The sequence below is a fragment of the Rhyacophila brunnea genome, unplaced genomic scaffold (genome assembly GCF_057557595.1).
Source record: "Rhyacophila brunnea isolate RB1 unplaced genomic scaffold, BYU_Rbru_1.0 scaffold_6, whole genome shotgun sequence".
NCBI classification, from domain to species: domain Eukaryota; kingdom Metazoa; phylum Arthropoda; class Insecta; order Trichoptera; family Rhyacophilidae; genus Rhyacophila; species Rhyacophila brunnea.
The window spans coordinates 17,336,817-17,363,091 of NW_028233276.1; the positions used below are offsets into that span (position 1 = coordinate 17,336,817).

General features: G+C 31.5%; 1 protein-coding gene across 3 annotated transcripts in view; it reads right to left on the minus strand.

Annotated features, from left to right (window-relative positions):
• Positions 1–534: 534 nt before the first annotated feature.
• The window catches only part of Pi4KIIalpha (phosphatidylinositol 4-kinase II alpha), a 30,337-nt gene continuing 4,596 nt past the window's right edge, over positions 535–26,275 (minus strand). For 2 of the 3 annotated variants that reach the window (XM_085956464.1, XM_085956465.1), the window contains exons 2-10: positions 26,044–26,162; positions 14,370–14,570; positions 13,603–13,734; positions 11,132–11,410; positions 7,986–8,137; positions 7,706–7,781; positions 6,455–6,594; positions 5,286–5,402; positions 2,183–4,056 (exon numbers count right to left, since the gene is read on the minus strand). In XM_085956464.1, the coding sequence (XP_085812590.1) occupies positions 5,306–5,402; positions 6,455–6,594; positions 7,706–7,781; positions 7,986–8,137; positions 11,132–11,410; positions 13,603–13,734; positions 14,370–14,570; positions 26,044–26,162 (1,196 nt within the window). In that variant the 3' untranslated portion in view covers positions 2,183–4,056; positions 5,286–5,305. Of the gene's footprint in view, positions 2,157–2,182; positions 4,057–5,285; positions 5,403–6,454; positions 6,595–7,705; positions 7,782–7,985; positions 8,138–11,131; positions 11,411–13,602; positions 13,735–14,369; positions 14,571–26,043; positions 26,163–26,275 lie in introns of those variants that run through there. The other variant, XR_015071737.1, reaches the window with a different exon arrangement.

Sequence of the window (26,275 nt, forward strand, 5' to 3'; positions counted from 1 at the left end):
ACCAAAGGCACCGTCCAAGTATTTTTCCGCTCTTCGTGACACATACAATTTAAGTATGAATGTATTTCTATTGTTTTTTCTTGTATTCCCATGTTTACTTATTCCGTAATACATTTCACAACTGTGCAATTATTGTAAGCAACAAAAAATGTACAGGCGGTCCTCGAATTTCGAACGTTCTACTTTCGCACAATTCACTATTTCGTACATTTCTTGAAATTAAAATTTTTCTTGATAATGCAAAAACTGTGCACTTCCATGCAGTCCAATCGATCCTCTCTCTTATGCTCCTCGTCACCTTCTCGAATACGTAAAGGGTGGTATTCAACTATCTCTTGATAAGTTTAAAAGAAAATACCTGATTGCTAATACGCCTCGTTAACTTTATTATTCCAATTAATAAATAAATATTTAAAGTATACTTTTTGATGTTTTTGTTACACTGCTCTACTTTTGAACATACAACATTCAAACACATTTTCAGGTACCAATAACGTGCGAAAGTCGAGGGCCGCCTGTATGTAATATTTTTTTCCAAGTAAATTTTGTTTTTGTTGATCCGACTTTATTTACGTGTTCAATGTAATTTTTTATTTACGGTGTGTTTTAAAATTATGCAGTTATTAAATTTTAAAACAGAAATTTTATATATACACAAGAAAGCGATTAGATTAGTAAAAAAAATCAAATATTATGGACAGACTACAATTTAATAAAAAAAATATGTAGAGTCAACACGAAAGAGAAATCGCCATATTCTATGGAAGATTGAAGGTTACCACCGCTTTAGATATTTATTTCAAGAAACATGTTTTTAAATATTATAATGTGTCATTTCATTTGACTAGTAAATAGTGGCATTAAAATTACAATAACATTAATTCAACTAAACAATATTTCATACTAATTTAATTCACAGTAGAGAAGGTGCAAAGAAACTTTTGGAGAAAAAATTATAATGAAAACATTATAAGAATTTTAGTACCTACTTGCAACACCATTCATATTGAATACTACCAACGTGTATGTGTATGTAGGAATTAAATTATGAATATTTTTTTATCCTCAATTATTTATTCTACTGCCACATGTTTTTATGATTATTCATAGATGTGGCAAAATTGTGATTTTTAATAAATGTTGTGTTATGAGATGTTTTTAATATATTTTGTGAATCAATTTATTCATATCGCAAAATTTAATTGTTATCAATGCATATATAGATAATAATATTATAATTAACAATATTGTCTTCAAAAATTAACATCTTTAGTCAAATTGTATTAGATTAACATTAGTAAAATATAAGACATGCAGTACATTATTAGATGTCAAATAATATGTATACATAAGAATAGTCGTGGCATCCGAGTGATTCAGAACAAGAGGAACATTCTGACACTAAATGTTGATTTTATCACAGCCATTACATACCGTGTTAAGATCAATACTTCCAGATCGAGTCGTCTATATTTTCCATATAATAATCACTGCAGCATATTACAGTTTGATGTTTACCATTTTTGTATGCAAAGAAATATAGAAGTAATTTCAGAGTTTGTTCCATTTTTGGCTCATTTTCATATGTTCCATTTATGAGAAAAATTAAAATGAGTAATTTTACATGTCCCACTCAGCAATCGATGAAAATTCAGACGCCGAAACTATTCTTCTATTTTACTTGACATATTTCTATACCGGCTCATGTCACGTCTGTAAATGGAGTACACGACCATAGCACTGCATCTCCATATATACATTTAGCATTTCACATCTCTGTGATCACATAATTATGTCCATTAATTTTTGATTAAAATAAATATCATTTGTTCTATAGGCTCAAAATATTTAACCTTCTTGCATTTAAAGCTAATTTAAAAAAAAGTGCAATTGAGCCAAAATTATAAACTTCTCAATAAGGAGTACCTAAGTAGTATGACAATGTTATGGGTATTACAAAAATGTTTTTCTTATAAACGATCCCTTAATTATTAATAACTAGTTTCACTATTGGTAGACACTTTTTGTTATTAATTTTTAATATTATTATAAATCGTGAACATGTATTCTTAAAGATGGTCGACAAAGTTCATTGAATCAATCAATAAAAACAAAAACAAATAAACATTGCTTCAAATGAAATAAATCGACACCTCCTATGTATAATTTCCTTTATTTTGTTAACTGTCAATTCATGGTGGAACTGCATTGTATTGTTGTTTTTATTTAATAAAACGCAATTTTTTATAGTACTTATTCCACTTTTAAAAGTGGAATAAGTACTATAAAAAATTGCGTTTTATTAAATAAAAACAACAATCCTATGTATAAGGTCGGAACTGCAAAATGGTAACTTTTCAGTAGTACGATTTTGATAAATTTTAATGACACCACAACGTTAATTTAAATGGTGGAATCGTAATTTTTTGATTGATTGATAAATATTGATTGAATATTTGTTTTTTTTTTTTCGATATCATTGTTTTATTATCTTTAAAATTGTTTAATGAAAGTCAATGAAGTCAAAATAGACAAGTTCCGACCATTTATGTAGGAGGTATCGAAATAGAATATATGATGTATATTTCCAAATACCCATAAATCCACAATTTAATATGTGGCAAAAGGTTATCCATACACTATGAAGTTTAAATTTAAACTCACCCTTAGGTCTAATATTGTGTGACGAAGGGATAGGTGAGTTGTTGTAGAAAATTTAAACTAATTATCTTCTGACAATATTATAACTAAAGGTGATTTGTGTGACGTCATTTACTGGCGATTTAACGATGTTTTGAATCTTTTTCCACTTATCGGTTTCAGTAATTTTTAAATTATTTTTTTTCATATATGCTTTCAACGGTTTTTAGAAGTTAGTTATTATCATTATTCTGTGAAATTACATATAGATTATATATAGATTTTGTTGTTAAATTCTGAACATAATATGCGGATTTGTCGGTTTTTGGAACGAAACACCTTATATAGATATTGAAAACAGTAATCTAACTGTTATAACGAATAAAATACATCGGCGGATCAAATTTGAAACAAAGAAAAAAAAATTAAAGAATAACTAAATATTATTTTCTTCTGAACAATATCATTAATGTATTATAATTGGTTTGTTTAAAATACAATTACTAGCAAAGTATAAATTGTTTAGAATAATGATTACATAAATACTTTCCTATGATGTTTGTCAAAAGCCAGGATATTGATCGATACTTGAACATTACTGATAATGTACATAATGCAAATGCGAACCAATTCTGTATTACCAGAAACAATTATTGTACACGTCGAATAAAATTACATTTGATGCTCCTTGCATAGCATTAGAAGCTCAAACAACACCTGGCTTCTACATATTCTGCATTTTGACTAAAGACCATTATAATAGCTCTTACTTCTCGCAGTATAAATGTGCTTTTAAATTATAAAATTAGCATATCAGAAAGGTAATTTTCAAAACCAGTCAACTCCAAGATTTTTTTTTGTTTTATTAGTGAGAAAACTCACTGAAGGCATATAACCGGTTATCAAACTGTGGAACAATTTTCAATAGTTGATAAATCCAGCAGGTTTATTTTCAAACAGCATCAATCCATTTGAATCATTCATGTCCTACCTAGCAAAGGCATTATTTGCTTACGCCATACATTATAAATGTGATCAAAGAGATCACGTGTTTGTTTTGTTGCTTTTAGGAAGGAGGAATGAAAATATTACATTTTCTCACTTTTGTCAAAAAGTGAATTTGACCAATTTTAAAATTAACTACTAGAATTTTTTGTTTAATATCCATAACAATAATGATATTGCTGCAAAAAACAAATTAAAAAAACAGCACTAAAACTTAGTGTGGGAAGTTAAAAATAATGTGAACACAATATTAAAATTAAAACACATGGTATATATCACCTCGTTGATTAATAAATAATAGGCAACACTGGCCGTTACAAATTGCATTGAATGTTTATCTATGTTTTTAGTTTATTAATTAACTACAAACTATGTATGGTCAGTTAGTTTACTTCGTGGAATCAGGATTCTCTGAAAGGCAAGACAATATAATTATTAATTTATGCATGTTTAAACAAACTGCTTATAAATTATTTCCACTTCCAGTGTGCTTTTTTCCTTAGGATGGCACAGCTATTGACAACCATTATTAACCCATTGGAGACAGACAGGACGGGAGAAAAAGTGGGCCAACAGTGGGCCATATTAAATGTTGTAATAAATTTAACAAGAGTTTACTAAACCTGCTACAACTTTTATATTATATGATTAATTTAAATATTTTTTCAAAACTTGTGTAGGTATTGAAACACTTCAATTTAAATCTTTTAAAATATATAGGTAAATTTATAGGGTTATAAAAAATATCTAAAAGTAAAAAATAAAACATTTTTACCAAGGACAAGCAGCGTCGAAGTGATGCTGATTGTCCAGAATCACTTGGTCAATAGCGGCGTCAAATTGGAGCCGATTATCTCCAATGAGTTAATAGAGATATGTCTTTCTAAGATCATGGAAACATGCCAAATATTTTTTTTTTTATAAACAGCATTGTGAAACTATAGATAACAAATAACTGTTGATTAAAAAATGTGAGTGAAATTTTGACAAGTCATTAAAAATGTCTCGTTTCGTTCATATAGGTATAATGTATAAAAAAAATATTTTTAAATGTTGTTTGTAGACTAATAAATATATAACATTTTATAATACTTTTTTCAGAAATTATACTACAGATATTAGACAGTTTTATTGCCGTTTTTCATTGTAGAACCCTCATGAGGCAGTATAGTGCACCTTAATGCAATCTCCGAATATCTGGACTTCACATCAGTGGACAGCAAAATTGATGAACTTACAATACAAATTTATTCATTTTTTGATGATGTCCGATCCTAATAGGATCATATTGGCCGCCACAATGTAGAGGTTTGATGAGGAAATGGATGTTAGCTTCTTGCTCAACCTATTGGGTCTATACTTTGACTCCAAACACAAATTAAAAAACAATGTGTGTATTTACCAGAACCAGGATTCGAGCCTGGGACCCACGACGCAACTTATCATAACGAGATAAAAATAAAAATAGCAAATTAAAATTTTTAGTAATTTACTACGGCCATCATGAGTTTTAATATAGTTGTCACAAATTATTGTTGCAAATTTATGTAATATTAAAATATATTAATCCTTAAAAATTATTAAATATATATAATGCATTAATTATTAACTGTCACAAAGAATAGTTATTCTTGGCTTACCTAAACTCTAGTGTGGCTGACTAACACCAAGAGAAGAAGGGACTTTTGTTTTGAAAGCGTTGCGTGAACGTGTCGCTGAACGAAAAGAAACGCGGCGTTGACACGTTGCCTTTTGATCTGAAACAGATAAAATACTCAATAACAATAAGTACTTCCAGTCAAAGTCTTACGACTTCCACAGTTCTGTAGACTTTCATTAATTTCATGATTTTCTTAAGGATACATGAGTGATATTGACTTGGCTGTTTGAATTCGCTACAGCATCCATTTATTTATTAATGGTAAAATTATAATATACACATTTATATAACAAAAAATATTATCAATAACATTACAAATACACACTGTGTACATTTATGTTTATTCTCTATATCCGATGAGACTATGTACCCCCCAATATAACCTAAAAGTGAACCATTTATTAACCCCTATTGATGATTCCCTACAATACCATAATAATTGGTAGAGTGGCCATCTCTGAAGCCATGGGTGCAGAGGTTGGATTTCCGCATGGTAAAAATTACATGTTAGTTCAATGGGTCGTGCGAATGTTTAACAATATACTATAAAATATCTAAAAATCTGTTTAAAATAAAAAATAGTAATTTACTATTCAGTGTTAGGCAAGCAATAGTACCACATTATAAACATAAATAAAACTTTGATCCATAAACACAAACTTTAAAAAAGAATTTTAAGAAGATATTCCTTTATCAATGATATATTGATTACTGTTGTACTTAGGCAGCTGATTTACAGTGTACTATGATAAAAATCAGTTTTAGCTCAAAAAAGTCAGTGCGACTGCAACTCATAGACTTTGTGTATGTGATTTAGTTACGATTGACATAACACATGAGACTTAATATATCACCGCACACACCATCGATGCAACATTGTTCATTTGAAAAAAAGATGCATGTCGCTAAAGTGTATAGTTTAAGAAGTCACTGCTACCACACAAATAATACCTATTATTCATAGCATGCGAGTCGCTTTTAGTTAAAGCCGCAACTGAGTGCGCAAGATTGAATTCAACTTTATTGGCATTTCTGAGTTCAGATTATGTTAGTGGCGGGTCCAATGCGTGTGCATTACCCACGTGTGTCAACAGACTTCCATGGTTTTAGTATGTATTGAAGAATAGAAAAGATGTGTGGATTATTTACCGTTCAACAATCACAGCTGGCATCTGTACTAACTGAACAGGACTCTTTCCGTCCTTGAGAGCCTGCGTCAAGTTCAATATCTGACCTCTCATCACAGACATTTGCTTCTCAAACAGCCGCTTGTCGAAGCCCTTATCATGCTGTAACAATACCACAATATTTTAGTAAAGAGTTTGGACTACAACTAGAAATATTTATATTATTAACTATTTTTATTACCGTCACTTGATAGTGATTAAAAGACCTCAGTTATTAATCAAAGTTTTTAACCTTTCTTTTACCGTGATTTCAAGTGACGCAGATTCCTAAATATTTTATTTTTCAGTTATTAGTATATTATAGCTGTACAAAAAAGTGGTTTCAGCTTAACCTTCACATTTGGGCACTGTCTCACGTGGAAAAAGGTTTTCTTCAACGCGTTTGGTGTTATTATAATATTTAAACAATGGTATTTGGTGGCAGAAACAAAAGCGGTAGAGAGAAATGAACACAGTTATTTTTTTGAAAATCGGTCAACTTTACAGATAATAACATCAGCGAGACTATTCTAACATATCACTTAAAATTCAAAAAGAGCTATGTGATTAATATATCACATTTATCATTTTACATATTCAGGCATTTAATTATTACAATAAGTTAACAGTCTGAACTGTCAAAAAGTACTATCTTTTAACAGCCCCTCTCTTGGCTGACATAACCTTTAGAGCGAGATAGAGTATGTCAATTTTACATATTGAGAATTGAGATACAAGATACGTATATTTTGAAAAATAATTATGTCACGGCTGCCGTCTTAATTTATAGTTCCCCGAGAGCTGTCAAATATCGAGTGACCAGTAGCAGCTAGTAATAACATAATATTTGTTTTACTGCATGCTGCAATCGCAATGAGATGACTAATAAAATTGTAGGTTAAGTTGATATGTTTGACATTTCAATACAAAATTTTTGGGTTCGGGCGCATCCGCCACCACGAACATCCTGAATTTGACCGACATGTCTACCAACCTAAATTTTCCCGGTATTACAAATTTACCAATTATTTTAGATAACCGCCTTGTGTATGGAATGCCTTCCGTGTTAATTTGGACCAATGAAAATAACGGAATTGTGCTAAAGTGCTAACTGTTAAGAATAGCTGCGCAGGTGTGCAAAAATAACAATGACACAAAAAAATTAAATATTACATACATATTATTATGTATTCATATTTGAATATGGCGGCAACAATAATAAATTATGAATTACCTTAAATAGAAGAAACAATTCATCACAGAGTTCTTGAACGAAGTTCATATCGGAGAGTAGAGGTAAAACTAATTCTCTGAAATAAAAAGGAAGCGTTCAAGATTGATTGAAATAGTAATTCGTGTAATTATGCTGAGTATTAATAACATAAAAAAGGCAATCGAAGACAATATTATAGATACATAAGATAATAGGATTATGAAGCCCCCTAGGACATTTATTATGAAGGATGGAAATATGTCCTTTTGTTACTACAATAATTATCATATAACATGTTTACCTGGTTTCATTACTAAAAGGATGTTTAGCTTGCGGCAGCCACGCCCAATGGTAAGGGTATGCTCTCCAGGAGTCGGGGTGTTTGAAGGGAAATGCTAAGCCATTGTCTATCGCCGCTATACAGATTTCGGGGAGCTGTACTAGGTTCCAATCCTACAAACATAAGACGTGATGATTATTTACATAATTTGAATTATTATTATTTCTGTAATGTTAATAAAACAGAGAATATCTTTTCAAACACAGATTACTCTCATATAGCAACAAATCTATTGACAAAATAATCTGTCATCAATGTCAAATAATATTACGTAGAGCTATTCCAATAATGAATTAATATATTCATGATATTGAGGGTTAAGAAATGATACCTCGTAAGTGACATTTTGTTCAAAGTAGGTTTTTTGCATTATTGATAATACATTAATTTGTAATTTGTAGTATTGGCAACTACCGACGAAAGCTGAAAATTCTTAATAATATCTTGCATCTACTATGTATCTAAACGATCACTCGTTAATGCATCACTTTGTTTGCCGATAGCCACCTGTCAGCTGCATATAAGTAACCCTCATACTACATACATACATTCCACTATAGATGACAAAAACATTGATTTGTAATATCAAATAGTGTGCAGGTGAGGTTTTTTCTCTCTCCTGTAAAGTTGTTATTTTGTCACTTACGAGGTGTCATTTCTTAACTCTCGATATACATAATTTGAAAACACCTCAGATAATATACCTAGAAGAATTTTTGTTTTTTTTAAATATGACGCCTGACGGGACTTGAACCTGCAACCACTGGATTCGCGCCAATGCACTTTATCAATACTACAGGCATCCCATATAATTACGACGGAATTTACTAGCAGTTCTTACATGAAATGCTCATCAAATTGCGTTATGTTTAGCTATCGATTTTTGTGTTTTAAATATATCAAGGTGTATATATCCGAGTTGTTTTCAAATTATGTTTGTTCAATATAAAGAATGTCACATTCTCAAATCTCGACACCTCCTACGTATAAAGCCGTAACTGCAAAATGGTAGTTTTCAGTAGTACGATTTTAATAAATTTTAATACCACAATGTTAATTTTTAAGTTTTTATTCGATTATTATTGTTGTATTATCTTTAAAATTATTTAATAAAAGGCAATCAAGTCAAAATAGCCAAAAACGCAGTTACGTACTTTTACGTACAAGGTGTCGATCTTATGATTTATTCGTTGAATAAAAGAAATAGTATATTCATAATAATTAAATAAATCCATTTCAAGTTCAGCAGACTCTCAATTATCCAAGATAATGATGGAGAGAAGAGAGATAGATAAACGAATAAAAGGTAGACACTGAATTATTAAAAGGAAACTAGATTTATTCTATATCAAATTGCATTGAAACATTGAAGAAATAAAAGTGAGAAATGTCTTTTTGATTTCTAGAAAGCATTCACACCGATTAGACCTTCAAATGACCTCTGGAGCCCTGAGAACCCCTTAATTATCATGGAACCTTTGATTCTGAATCATGAGAACCCCAAACGGGAACACTTTATGATGAGGTTCTGGTCCTCGTTGATTCATCTGCCCCCAGATACATAATTGAGAATTTAATGTAATTACTGTAAAATTGAAAATGTTACAATCAAAATGCATACATAAAAAAATCCTAACAGATAGTAATATGATGATTGATATGGCTAAACCAACAGATATATTGAGATAACCAGTAATATTGATTGCACAAAACAATATTTTTAATATGTACTGGCAAATTGTCATTAATATTAGAGATAAGAGATATTACATTTATGCATTTTATTGATTCCCTGCATATTAAATAAGGTCAGTCATTTTTAATTAAGTATGACAGCCAGGAAACCATTCATATTATAACTAGATTAAGTCTTATGAAGTTTCGATATTAAAACACTTGATAGCGAATCCTCAATGTTTTTTGGCTGGGTTTAGTAGCCAGCCATATCAAAATTACCATTATTTTACTTTAGCTACAAAATCTTGTTTATAATAGCTATCTTTGGCAGCCTTTTAATGTTTCATTATTATGTACGTATGACACATGTTAATTTTAAGGATAGTTAAGTACATTTTAATTATAAAATGAATGATTTAGTTTTAGTACAAGTCTAACATATTTCACACGCGAAATGATCAGTGTAGATCTGATGTAGTCAGTGATTAACAAAACAATATCATCCATTCTTAATAAATTCTTGTTTTAGGTTTAATCTTGGCAATATGGTATTATAATTTATGAAATCGACTGAAGAGCGTATCTAAAAAATTGTATTAAAATGCTTGCGGTTTTTGATAGTTTGCAACAAATGAATCTTGCATGCAAAATAACTTGCAGCTAATTTAATCATTAGTCTAAGCGATGGTGCCCACAGAACGCGTCAGGCGCCGCACTCGCGCAAAATTTCTACAAGTGGCGCATAAATCATTGAAAATACAACATAATCAAATACGCCAGCGCCCACTGGATATGGCGACGCATTATACGCGCGCGCCGCATGAATCATCGTTTTTTCGCGAATCACCGCTTCTCGGCGATACGAATGAAAGAAAATACAATGGAGTCCATTCATTGACCACAGCGAGCAAAAACACGCTGCGCGAGGCATTGTCGATCGACGGGCGGAAAGCAATTATTTAATTACAGAGAAGTCATTGTTTTATTTTATTGCGTGTTCAGTTTATCGCTGGTTGAAGAATGTCGTCGTAAATTTTAATTACAAGCCCCGAAATAATATAATATTTTTATTGCTTTGTTATGAGAGGCGCTGTAATAATATTTATTTTGTGCTGCTTGGGCCGCTTATAACATAGGTGAAGGGTAATGCGCGGGAAGAGACGTGTGATTATGGTTATGAATAAACACTGCATTCGCCGACTTCGCGCGCCCGACGCGTCTGTGGGCACCATCGCTTAGGAGTCTTATTTTCAGTTTCATTATCATATGTTTAGATCTTGTACAGAAGGTTTTTTTTAAATGCCTTTGTTAGTCTATTGAAAATGAGATAGAGCGAAGGTTAAGAGTTGAAGATTGTGTTGAATTAAATTTTCTTGAAACAACAGTTTGAAGATATTAATAAAATTGATTTGAAGTGGATAGTAACTCACAGTGGTTTCGCTCATCTCTACCCTGGCTATACTGTTTGCAGCCAACTGTCCTGTCCCGTTGGCCTGACTCTGCGGAACGACGCTTGGCTGCTGGTATTTGATGAGCCAGTTGTCATTCCCCCGATCCGTGTTCCTGATGATGTAGTCTAGCACGACCAGCCTCTCGAACTGCAGCTGGAATTTTTGAGCCATCCGCGTCGGGAGGGGTTCCTGTTCGAACCTGCGCAGCCAGTAATCGGCGTCTTTGTACCCGTCTACGAAGAGTTGGAAGGAACCAGACTGAAAATTAAAATTAAATAATTAAAACTTGGCAAGTCTTATCTGCTTAGTTGATTATGTAAGTACCTTTTTTGTTTTTAAACAGAAAGTATGGGGCTCAACAGAAAATGTTACATTAACAACTGTTTTTTAGAGGAATGGTATTTGATAGTCACGAATGAGAAACAAGACAATGAACCATGCATTTTTGTCTTAAATTAATGAGATAAATATACAAGATTGGAGGTTGAATGAAAACGTACTATCAATGTCTTACAAGTCCAACTAAGCCTTATCTGTCATTCTTCCACTTTTAATTACCAACCTGCGATTGAAAAAAAGTGATAATAATACATTTACCACTTTATGTATTCAGGCAGTTAATTATCACGAGAAGTTAACTGTCCAAAGTGCTATCTTTTAACACCCCCTCTCACGGCTATGTAAACTTTTAGAGCAAGAGAGAGTATGTCAAATCCCATCTATAATTTCCCCCGGCTATTTATATAAATAAAAGTAAATTGCTAGGTATGTTAGCTCCTACGTCAAACATAATATGGACCTCCACCGAGTGGAAACAGATGTTAGCAGGTATCAACACACTTTTTTTTTACAAAGATTCATTGTTACTCATTCACCCAATTCATTGGTCCTTGCACTGGATCAAGTCTTCTAACTGTCTCGCTCTCTCCTATATTTTACATATGTTTTCTCTCATGTGTTACAGATAAATCAAGACAATAAGATGATTAGGTTGAAAAGTTAATCCTATTTCCTATACAATAGCTAATTCTATGGAACTATTTTCAACTGTAATATTAAATATAATTTATTTACATATTATTAGGCTGTTGATCAAATCAGTGATTATAGAAAAATAAACACCTGTATTGGTAGATAATTCAGGCAGTGAGTCAACATTGCAAAGGTGTTCACTTTATTGGTTTCATTTGGTATTCAAGTAAATGGATTCAATGTTAATGGTCATACTAACCACAGATAAGGAACAGGTTTATAAACACAATTTTACTATGGCTGTAATATATTCACAAAACACAGAACACGCGCCGTGATGAAAACTGGAAGAGCCACGAGTTGAAAAATTTAATTTAATAATTTCTTTTTACCACAATGAATAATGTTGAAATATCGACTTACATATTATTATGTCACAATGAAGAAATAGACCTATTTGATTTTTTTATGTAAAATTTCTACGAATACCCAGCCCGCGCGATTGACAACAGTTATATATAGGCACTCCTTTACTTGCACTTCCCCGCATCACTCTACCGCTGCAATCTGACCATTTTACCTACAATTTTTTTTTATCATGTATCATCGGAATCTTTCGAGTTATCAAGATGAAACTACAAAATCAGCACCAAGTTATGCAAGTTCCATCAATTGATTCAGTAGTTTTTGATTTATAACAGAACAAATGGACAGACAAAAATTAAAAAAGAACTATATTTTGTACTTAGTTATCATGTAAATAAAGCAAAAAGTTATATTTTCTTTGTGACATATTGTATATTTAAACGACAAAATTACCAAAATGGGGAATATGAATTATATATGGATTGTCTTTATGTTTCTAATGCATGATGTATTAAATTTAAGTGTCAGCCGCCTGATTTCTGTTTCGTTATTGTTAAAATTTGCCAACTTGAAATCAAAGCTATCTTATCCATCTTGCCAAGTAGTTGTGAGTTCTCTAAAATTTTCACATTTGCCTCTGGTTCAATTGGTAATTCACTCAGCTATCAACCGAAAAGTTGGCGGTTCGAGGCTAACGTGGGTGTTTTTGTTTTTCGATCTTGGCTGACGGTTTTTCATCATATTTCGAGAATCATCAAAAATCGCTGTCCACATTTAAAAAAAAGTTTCACTTCGCCAAGTATGTCATGATTACCACCACTTTATGGGTTTCTCTGTAAGATCTCTTAGCACTGTCATTTTAAGTCTAAATATATTCTATTTTGCCATCTTTGCAACCCCTACAGACAAATCTTTAATTATACAACAGAATAGATATCAATCGATGCAAACCACCAATTGCACCAATACAAATATAATACAACCCAATATATATATTATATTAAGCCGATAATTGTTATCTTCAGTCAATTACTATTAAATCTACCACAAGGAAACCATAATAAGGAAACATTTCAATATTTGAATAAAATAAAATAAAGAAAAATGCTTACCTTAGGTGGAAGCCCCATTCTATTAAATCGTAATCTCATATTAGGAAACTGCTCTATGATAGCTCTTTTCACCCGAGCTTTCTGTCTGTCAATTCGCATATAGTTGAATGTTTCAGAAACTAATTTGACAACCTGCAAAATATAATTCATTCAAATTACAATAACACAAGCGTACAAACACAATAATGTGTACATTACACAATCAATACTATTAATAATTAATCTCCGGGCACGGAAGATTATTTAAACAAGAACATAAATTACTCTTTATTCAAAACATTCATTGTTGTCGTATTTATCACCACTGTCGAGGATCGTGACTCCGTTTAAAAGCTAACCTCATTGTATCTATTCAGTGATCAAATCATTCTAAACGTCCGCATGGTTGAGGGTATCATTAAGCCTGAAATTTTTGATTTGAATATCAAACACAAATACATTCAAGTATCCTACATACTTACGTAAAGTATACATTGTACATATCATTTTTACTTTCCAACAGCATTGTTGGCTTATCTAAAACAGAATAGATATCTGTTTTTAGTTCAATAACACTATTACATTTTAAATATGCACACTTGACACATATTAAATCAATTGTTGCAGCATTATACAAATGTCACTATTTTTGTCATAATCGTTATTTAAATTATAAGACAATTTTTGACATGTAAACAAACCACATTGTCGGCAAAGTTTACAGGTTATTCATAATAAATGTACCTGCTTCATTCATGCTATGTATAAAGATTGTTTTTCGGACATACCCTTGTTTTTGGCACGACTCGGAGTCCAAGTTTGGTGTCGACAAGGCTGGCCCCCGCCTCTGAGAGGTATCCCTGGTTGGGTATGAGGCACGCCCTTCCAAAGCAGCAAGGGCAACATAACTTGTGCATCCATTTCGTCCATTTTGGATTTAAACGGCCATACGGCTCTTCATCTTTTGGTTTGAATACGCCTATTGGTTTCTGAAATGAAAATTGATTCAGCATTTAATTGGTGATGCTCAAGGGATTCAATTTCTATAATAGAAGTAGCAATATAATATTTTTATAATAAACAATGCTTCATAGCATTTACATTTTTAGTATGGCTGAATTGTTAACAATAGAACAATGAATATTCTCTGCATTGGCAACATTATTAATGGCCTGTAAATAAAAAGAGAAAATGGCAGCCTGCTACTGACGTCTTGCTCTGGTTGCTTAATTAAAAAACCATATTATTTAACATACACAATTTGATACCCAATAGAAAAATCTTGAAAAAAATATGAAGCCGGACCCAACCTGTCGAGAACCAAAACGAGTCCTATTTAGCATTGTATTTTTTTTCAAAAATAATTTTCCAATTGCCTAGGTATGTGTTTCTGAGATGTTTTCAAATTATGTATGTTTAGTGCAAGAACGTAGTGTTCGACGCGCGGTGGCGACTTGCGCAACTCAAACGTATAACCGTGTGTTAAATGTTCGTAGACAGTGTCTTTTTTGGGTATATCACATATGGTTATACGTTTGAGTTGCGCAAGCCGCTGCCGTCCCGTGGCCAAGCGCTAAAACTGCTTGGATATTTTTGTTAGTATATTTTGTTTTGAACTGTTCTATTCTTCATCTTTTCTCAACATTTTGGGTTTATTGCAAAAGCCATCAAGAGATAATGTGGTAAAGTAGACTATTATGCATATGAATGCGAACACTGCGCTTTTGACACCTACACATCTCTCGATGATGACGTTTCATTGTATAAAAACAACTCTTTTAGGCTTACAATAATATTTATTACAAGGTATATTTTTATCTCAATACACCCCTGGAGAATAAATCTCAGAGCAAAGGTGTGAATCTTGCTACACATCAACATGCGGTGCGAAAAGACTTTTACCATTAGGGCTTGTTTACACGGGCTTAGTACTAATCATTAGTACTCACCAGTCGCGCTAGCCACTAAGTTACTTTAACGCTGAGTAGAGTTTACACGAGTTGACAGTAAAAGTGCATTAGTAACACCATAGCAAATATAAAAGTAACTTTTTTACGGCTCCGCTTTCATACACTATCTGCAGAGAAGGATTTTCTTCAACGGATGTGCTACGTAATCAAATTAAAATTTAGTGTGTGTTCACAAATCTCTTGACCGTCTGTAATATTCCGAATGGCACACCAAGCATTTGTATATGTGTTGACACATATCAAACGTCGTAAAGTCCACTGAATGTCAAACTGAGAAAAATGCAGTTTTATCATATCTTGTAATACAAATGGTTGTAACATGTGAGATATTGTAAGATAATTGAATCTAATACCCACGATGGCTACAAGGATTTTTCTTCTTAGCTTCGGTGCTCGACCTCTCTCTGGCTTTGTCTGGATCCACAAAATCTACTTCTACATCCATTTTATGTTATAATTGTTTAGAAATTAAGGAAAATGATAGGTGCCATCGTTCACCTTTAGCTTGTGGACTTAAGGTGGTTTGAAAAAATATTGATCTTTCGAAACGTGATTTCATACGTAAACAGTGGACTTTTGGGGGTTTGCAGTATACCATAATGTGCAGATTTGCATACTCTATTAAACGTATATCAAAAGTAATTTTTTTCAATATGTGGACTTTATGGCGTTTGATATCCATCAACACATATTAATTATTAGACATAATGATCCCTATAAAGAAATTACGACTCGCATCAGTCGACTGGGAGCGCAAGAACAAATCAATTACTTATGATGCTAGAAACGTAAAAGCGGCCGATCATCATGCTAAACTAATACATGTGTAGATAAGCTGCCAAACAATTTCATTGAAAATTGCTAGATGTGTAATGTTTATTTTATGCCGTTTATAAGTTAAACTTTTAAAAAATTGACGACACTCTTGGAGGACACTTCAGTATGCTACAGTACAATTAATCTAGTGAATACAAAGTATTTTTTCAGAACCTTAAATTTCATCCATAAACACAAAATCTTTTAAAATAATCATTATGGGTAAACTATAGGCTCAATGAGATTTTGTGTTAACAACTATCATTCACATGATATTCATAAATATTATGAAATGTGCATAGCACGTGAAAATGAAATCATTTACGTAACATACCCAATAATATAGATTATTCTCAGTCATGAGTCATGACACTATCACAAGACTGTGACTGTATTAAAATGATTATTATGAATAAATTATAAACCAAATTACAATAAATGATTCAACCAATATAACTATTGAAATTCAGTATACAGTGGTTTGATAAAATCAACAGTTGGTAACTTATAATATTCAAAATCAACCCCAAAATCCCAATGTAATTTGTAATGTTCAAATATGTAAATAAATAAATTTGAATGTATATTTATTGCTTTAGGGCCTTATACACAGAATGTAGATGTTATGTAAAATTAACAAATTACATAGATGACATTTTATGGAAATAGTCAATATCGTTGCTATTTTGTAAAGTAATGATTTACCGTACATTATTATAATATTATCAAATGGTTAGTGTGTATGAAAACTGCACAATACAAATCGAATAATTAAAAATTAATAGTTACTTAATATAAATTTTAAAAAAATAATTAGTTGATTTATTAGCGGTTTTTTGACTAAATACACTCACAGCTGATACAAGTAAGTGTCCCTAGTATTTGGACAATATTTTCTGAATTGCAAATATTGCAACACTAACAATAGACAGACGCATGTATCAATATAAGTCAATCTAGTTTCACCATTTAAATAATGTAATAGTCTTTTGTATTTGCGTAGATGCACAGTACATACTGAAAATAATTTTGCTTTGTCGGAAACAAGTAAGCAACATTCAAAGCTATATTTATTTGATTTCTGTTTAGAATAGATAATTATATGAAAGTTGTTACTCTCGTTTCCATGTTTGCTGCCACCTGTTTATCTTTATGCGTTAATTCTTATGCATCCGAAAATCGGCTTACTAGTGCATAAGCTCACTTATTTAAATAAGCGATATGAACTATGCATGCGGTATATGTTAATAAAATGCACACAAAATAAATAAGGTTGTAAATCCAATCAATAAAAATGGCATTGCCCCATGTATAAATTTTAGCCTAAAGATGTAAGTATGTACCTTGTGTGGCTAAAAAATATGTTTCGGCTTCAACAAATAAAATATAGAACAAATTAAAAATAATGAAATGCGTGATGCTATCAGAATAATGTGAATATTGTTTTAATGGTTGTCCTTAAATGCAGACAATATTATAATATAACAGTATAATAACTAGATTTTACAAAATATAATCAACAGGTCACATGCACCGAAGAGCAAACAAACCAGTTGATTAAAAATCAAACAAATAATACATGATAATATACACATTGATACCTTATGCCTTACGGTCACTTTTGAACAACGACAGATACTGGGAGTTAGGATCTCTTTAAGATGGGATGAGTAGTAAATATAATGAACAGTATATTTTAGAATTTTAGACTCAGGATTTAGAGTTCTAAATCCAACTCTCTAGAACTGAACTAGAACTAGAGAGTTAGAATAGTTTCCCTTGACGCAGTACAGCAAAATTATGGTTGGGCTGGCTATAATTCTATTTTTTTCAGTCGGGCTGTCAGATTCAACTTTATAAAATTAAAGAGGTATGTTTAGATCATTAAATCCCTGATCACAACAATGCATCTGTTTACAAGCCTTGTCGATACATTATTACAATGGCAACATTATGTACCTGTCAATATATCAAGAGGATGTAAAAATTTTTTTTATTAAAAGCAATATTCGAATTGCAAATTTGTCCATATTCAACGTCTATATGATTTTAATAGTGACAAGAGTTCTTTCTTTAAATTATTTATTTGTAATACTCACTTTAAAGTGTGTGATAGATATTAGTGTCATCCAATAAAAAAATGTCTACAATTCCTTAGAGAGAAAGTGTCGCACACTCATACAATACGTGGGTGAGCTTACTTACGATTTTCAAAGCTACCACTACTAGTACACGACTTGATTTCAGGTTTATGTTACGTGTATTTATTTAAAATATACACATTCTGTGTTTTCCGTGAGTATTTCATTCATTATCGATTTCATATACTTATTGTATTGATTTTATCAATAGGAATAATATATTATATTTTAATAGTAACAGCCTTAATACCAAATTGAGTACCGTTTTTGTCAGTTCTATACATATATAATGAAATAATATGCTGTATAGAGTCCTGACCTGAGCAATTATTATAGTAAAGAGCAACAAAGAATCATGATCAATAATAATGTACTGTTGTAAGGCTTCATCGTATTAGCAATTTTATTTTGAATATGAATGCAAAGCTCGCTAATGAGTCATGTTAATGCCAACATATACCTGCTAACACGGCAATAAGAGGTGCCGAGGATTTAACTAGTACATATAACATAATTAAAAATTAGGAGTAGTTTTCACACCACCACCTACATATCTATTTATATATAAAACGGGATTAAAACCTTGATCTGCATTGTATGAAAAGTAAAGTATTTGAGGATATTAGTTACATTTACAGAATGTTTGCAAACAGTTATGCAGAATTTAAAATTGCATTTTTAACTTTGAAGTTGATTTACTCAACTTTTTTACTGGTGCACTTTTATTAGATATTGCAATTTCACTTCAACAATAATAAAAAAATGTAAATCTCATTTATTTAGGAGTTTTAATACTACAAATACATGCAATAGTAACTGCTTAATCTCAAAGTAGAAATCTAACTCACAATGATTAATGCTTAAACAAAAAATTAAAAAGAAATCTTGTGGGGGTCAACCCAGTGCCTTGAAATGAATACCTGATATTAATGGAATGACAATAAAATTTACCAGCTGCTGGGCGTATGAAATTATTAGTAATGCAAATTTGTGCGGTGTTTACCAAGTCCGTCATTCAAACTTAACAATGATAGAACCCCAAACACCTGAACAATTATTAATGTATGCTCAAACACAGTCTGACAAGCTTAGGATTGACAACTTGCAGGGCGATTTAGAGCAATAGTTATATTGTTTGAACCGACGATATTGAACAAAACCTTCTGCTATAGAAATGGAGCCTGAACATATAAAAGTGGGCCAAAAAATGACACTTTTGTTGCATAGAAAAATGACACTTCAACAGAGTGACTCGCTTAAACGATTTTGAGATAGTGAAACTACAAAAGGCTCCTTATGGCCGAAAAGGTAATTCTTCGATATCTTTGGTTTGAACTTATAATAGGAATTGTACCCGAATAATAAAATCGTGCATACAATAGGAAAACGGAGATATATCTAAAATAACATTTTGTTCATTAATAATTTTAACGTTTTAATATGTTTCTGTTTGAAATTCAGACACGTTGAATCAACTTGTTCTTTTACTCATTCACACATGTATGAATTATGGTTAATTTGGTACAATTCACTAATTTTTAAAACTTGTCTCCTTTTTCCTTTCACGCACAGAATTTGATAGACACAGAACAATGTTATTTATATTTTTACCGTACACACAAGCCGCATTTAGACCAAGCTAGCGAATGGTTGTTCTTTCACCACTCCAGCGAAATTTTCTTGACGTAAACGCTTTTTGTTGAGTGAGCATAAGAATTTCGATGGAGCGGGGGAAGAACAAACATTCGCTCGCTTGGTCTAAATGACGCTTAAGAGTGTAATAATTTGATAGCTTTTTGAAACACTTACTGATCTGATTTAGAATTTTTATTTTTTAGCTTCGGCGTGGTTAGTTTCTGTATAGCTCCATTACATTTTATTGATGATAGCAATAATAATTTGATCCATTTATATACCGAAATAGCTTAGATAACTTAGCATTAGTAACAGAAAGTTCCAGAAACGACATGTCATGTTTCTAATCATAATAATGTTACAATGTTAAATGAAGTAGTGCTCCAATACAGGCTTAGCCATCCTAATCACTGGTTCCCCTTAACCAAAGTATCTAATACAACTTTTTCCGATTTGGCGAGTGATTGTGTGCCTTATTCGTCTATTATAATATTATATTCACTTTAATAAGTGAAGTATACATTCAAATTGAAGCATGCAGATGTTCTTTAGTCAATCAAGAAGAAAATTTATTCTTTTAAAACTCATGGCAGAAAATGTTAGTTCGTGAATGTAACTATGTGCTTACACCTTCTCTGCGTAGGTACCTGATTTATCCTTTAAATCTTTTTAGTAACTATCAATCAAATTGTTAGTCATTATCTAATGAAAATACATTCTTCAATATTTGATTATGATGTAATCCCAAAAATACCACTGGTAACTCACACCAAATTGATAATATCTTAATTATACAAAATTTATTATTGAAATAGTTCAAAATTTACGGGATGAAAAAAAACATGTGTGGACGATCGGTTGGTTGTCATTCCCCACTCTAATCTTTTTATGCTGCAGAAGTAAAATGTATTGTAATTTTTTTATTTGTGTTATGAGTAATGAGACAAAAATAATAGAGCCGTATTACAAATCGAATGCTGACATGCTGAATGTACAATTTCCACAACTAGTTATGACACCAATATACCTATAATTTCTCTGGCCATTTCACAGATTGCAAATCAATTAAAATTATTATGCTGAACTGTGCGATAAGAAAATGCAGGTTTTTTGTTTTATTCAACAAACTTGTGGCAATCTGTAAGTAACCTACAAAAGAATGAGGTCTATATACAAGGTGGCCCAAAAATCTGTATGTTACGATTTTTATTACTGAAAACATGTATAATATTTTGTTTCAATAATTAGATGTATTTTTCCACTTAATATAAATGAATGTTAGAACCCCCAATTTTTTTTATGTTTTGGTTCCGGGTTAGGTTCCATCAAGTCAAAAAATTGGAACCCGGTTCCAGGTTCGATTATGTATATATTTACACACCCACAATGGCTCCTGGGGGTGGCAAGTACATAAAATTGTTTTTCAGTTTGTGTGTGAGTCAGAGTATGGACCTAATAGGTTGAGCAAGTGGCTGACATCCATTTCTTGTAAAAACAAAATCTGTTAATACAAACCCATATGGCCCATATGATCTTATTAGGATCGGACATGGTCGAAAAAAAAATGTATAATTTACTTCCAATTAAAAAACTCAAAAAGTAGGTGTTTATGCTATTTTTCAGGATATGTTTATGAGAAGATGTGGTTACTATAATTTATAATAGGCTTTCAACCATATTAATATAAAAATAACATATTAATTTCTATATTTTGGAATAACAGCATAACACATAATAGAATAATGGAACCTCTGAAACCCTGTCATTTTTAAGGAATTCTCAAGATTTGAAATCAAGTTTTCAGGTCCCGGTTCCAAAATAATTAAGGGGTTCTCAGGGTTCGGTTCCAGTTTCATTTTTAGCTCTGAATATTTCATGACTGACATTAAATATTGTAATAACATTATCATTAAATCCAAATAGATCGGTTTATTCTAGTAAACTAGTAGACTTTAGTTATTTCAGTCAACATCACAAAATACAATATAAAATATCCACACTGCTATCTGCGACGACAAGTTCATTTATGTAAATGAGTCACAGCAAAGGAAGTACGTAGATTAAATTACACCCCCACTAAACAAGTGAAGCAAAATTATAATGTTTATAAACTTGGGTATGGCACAGGAAGTAGAACCAATATTGAAATTGTTTATGAAAAATGACACTTCAATATTTATAGTACTAATTGTTTGTTTTAAATTGAATACATGCCATCAATAAAATTCTTTTTGCTAGTGATAGTCAAATTAAACATAATATAATAAAAGTTAAGTTGCATATTGTGGGAAATTTTGACTTGATTGGTGATTGCATCAATAGCTTAAATGTTAAACCGCAGCGCGCCTGGATTGTGAGTTCGAGTCCCATTCGCATTTTTCTTTTTTTAATATGGATGGTTCTGCGCAGCAATTACGAACAATTAACACTTAATCATATTTCCGTTATTTTCATTGGTCCAAATTAACACGGAAGCCATTCCAAACACAAAGTGGTTATCATCTGCTATCGACGATTATCTCAAAAAATTGGTAAATCCGTAATACGGCGAAAAATTAGGTTGGTAGACATGTCAGTCAAATTCGGGTATGTTCATGCTGGCATATCCACCCGAACACCAAAATCTTGTATTGAAACGTCAAAAATACCAGCATAACCTACAATTTTATCAGTCATGTCATTGCGATTGCAGCATGTAGTAAAATAAATATGTTACTACTAGCCACTCGATATTTGACTGGAATATTTGATTTGAAACTATAAATTAAGATAGCGGCCGTGACGTAATTATGCTTCACAACACTCGTATCTTGGATCTCAATTCTCAATTTGTAAAATTGACTTACTCTATCTCGCTCTAAAAGTTAACACAGCCAAGAGAGAGACTGTTAAAAGATAGCACTTTTTGATAGTTCAGACTGTTAACTTATTGTAATAATTAACTGCCTGAATACATAAAGTGATAAATGTTATATATTTAGTATATTGTTATATTTTTGGATGTTAAGTGATATGTTAGAAACAATTATATACATTTAACAATATAATATATAGTGCCAATTGATAAAAATTGTGTCTGCATTCTGTGCGTAATCATACATATTATTTTAATTATTATTATTATCTTAATTATTATCAGTAACAATTGTTGACCTGTCTAAAGATCAAAACTACAGGTATAAATAATTAGATGTAATCACAAAGAAATTAATAACTTTTATCTTAGGTCAATAAATAAAGATAAACAAATATATATTTTTAATTATTATCATTAACTTATGCTTTATTGAATTCAAAAGAAGATTTTAGGTAGTCTTGATTTATAGCTATGAGAAGATTGCTATTCTGATGATGAATGCTATTAATAAGGCATAACTGTTATTAAAACCAACCTTATTAATTGCCGAAGCCCTTGAAACTAAAACTTCGGGGAACCCTTAGCTATGTATCCTGTAAACTATTTCTGCTGTTTTTAGTCTGAAATTTTATATAACAACATTTTAATATTTCTGTGTGGCTATCTCAATCGGTAGTATAGGCTACTATGGGATTAGTGATTAAATTAAATTAACAACATTAAAATGAAAAAAATCGTTTATTAAATGTGTTTTAACTGAACACTTGCATGTTATTATTACATAATATTTAATGATTATTTTCATCATTAGGAGAGAATTTTGGATTTTAATTAATTTATATTATTATTTTATTTTTATTTAAATTTAACATAATTTTTGTAGAAAATAAAATGTTTCCTTGAAAATTTTTTATGTCAAATCGACCTTCGATACAGTTACAATACCATCACATTCCTTAATTTGCCGCCCACAAGCAACGCATGTTCTGCCTACCCTCATGAGACATCACTGCCAGTACGGTTAATAAATGATAACTAACAAATACTTTTTAGATATTTTCACGTTGTTCGTAACTCATGGTTGTAAATTAAACGCACAACAATAAATAGCAGTAAATCAATATTGCACTGTAACGCTAACGTGTAAATTTGACAAAACACTAAACATTTAGACAGAAACAAAAAGGAACACTGCAAAGTAGGCGGCAGTTTTCATCACTGACAAACAAATTTCTCAATTATTCCTTCATTTCTTGCTGATACAAAAATACCCCTCCTGATTAAAGCACGCTCTCTTCAATAATCAGTAATACTTATAAGCAATGGCGGCTGGCCCTTTAGGTCAAATGGTCAATGACCCTCCAAAAATAAATATCTTACGACCTACATAATATGTAAAATGTCATATATACTTATAATTATCGTCTAATACGACAACGCGAGAACACGCTAATGTACATGTGTGTATAATTCCCATACACACAATTTGTCTCACGTTCGCTAACTTAGTGCGGTCAATTGGTGATACGCCGAAATAAAATATTTCTTTCTCTCTCATTTTTCATATGTGAGACGGAAAGAAAGCACAACGTTTGCCATAATCTTTCTTCACATTTTGTCGCAACATGTCGCGATATTCGGTCATTGCCCGATATGAAACAGATATACATTTTCAATGTGTCAAATGAAACAGATATAACGTCGACTGACTCGTACCTATCACGCCGACACAGTATGTTACCTATTCTATCAGTTGCATATGCCACAAGGTGTTCAACGGAGTATTAAAAAAATGTGTTTGATTGTTTTAATCTTATGTAAATAGTATTAGGTACAGTTATTATATAAATACACACAAAGTTTGGTTTTTAGTGATTTATTTAGTGATATTGTGGCATTGTTTATCGTGACGGTTTATTTGTTTGAACTGACACTTAAATTTAAAATGTTTAATTCGGTAATTTAATATGTGGGAAAAGAGACAATTTTTATAATCGTGTGATTGATGATTTTTGCACAGAAAATACATAGATTTCTGCATAGAAAGAAAAGTGGACTTAATTTACAAAAAATTATAACGTGTTATGTGCAATTTCGGTTAAAGATGGGTTAGCGATGTGAAAAATGGACATTTTTTTGAAGGGTAAGTACCTACCTATAATAATTTCTAGCACTTATTCTATAATGTATAAACAGCCAATTTGCAATACGTCTTTTAAGTATACAACGAAAAGGCAAATTAAAATAATATATTCAAAATTGACCTACCACTTTTTCGGGCCTAATGCCTCCAATGTTTATAAAGTAATATCTAACCAAGCTTATCATAAGAAAAATTTACCAATCAATGGCTGGGATGTTCGTTGATGTTAGGCGGTATGCAGCCAATGAGGTGTTGGCTGATTATAGTGGAACAATTTAGCCTTGAAATTGCACAGATTATTATTTCTTCTATTGTGCACGAATTAGTACGAGAGAATTTAATTGTTGTTACTAATACTATTTCCGACCACTCTTACATGAAGCCTATTACATAGTTTTCTCTCGCTCAGCATCGCTTCAATATGTTATATTTTTGTTTATATAATTTATTTTTATATTATAATATATTTTCTATCAAATTTATCGAACTTCACACTTATGTGATATGTCTTAAAGTTTTTGTGGAATCTTAATGACCTTGTGAATCACTGGTAGGTATAGCACAACAATTAACGAAAATCTCAATTGATATAATGACAAGCAAAAAAACCTAAATAAATACTTTACAATTATTTTTAATTGGGATAATTAGGCAATATGTGCATTAGTATTATTTCTGTTGGCAATAATGCATTGTTGTTACACCAATGTCAATAAAAAACAGTATAAAGTAAGGGTCAGGTAAATTTAATATTTAAAAAAAGTAATTTTCATACTTGAGGATACAGATAGGCAATCATAATTAAGTACCCGCTGGTAATAACGATGATTGTTAGTAAACATCTACTTATTATGAACAGTTGTTAATATTGGAATAGTAATATTCGAAATGGAAACTCACGCCAGATGGATTTTTGACAAAGTAGGAGCCACTGGATCCTTGGTAAATCCTCTCCGGGTAAATTCCATTGTCGATGGCCACCTCCGCCTGCCATACCAGATCGCTGAACTCTGGGTCATCTGAAAAGTACACACTTCATTACTATATTATCTTACCACCTTCATTGTCTCAACAAGGCCGCCCACTGAAGAGGTTTCATGATTGTTTTTACAAGAAATAGTTGTAAACCATT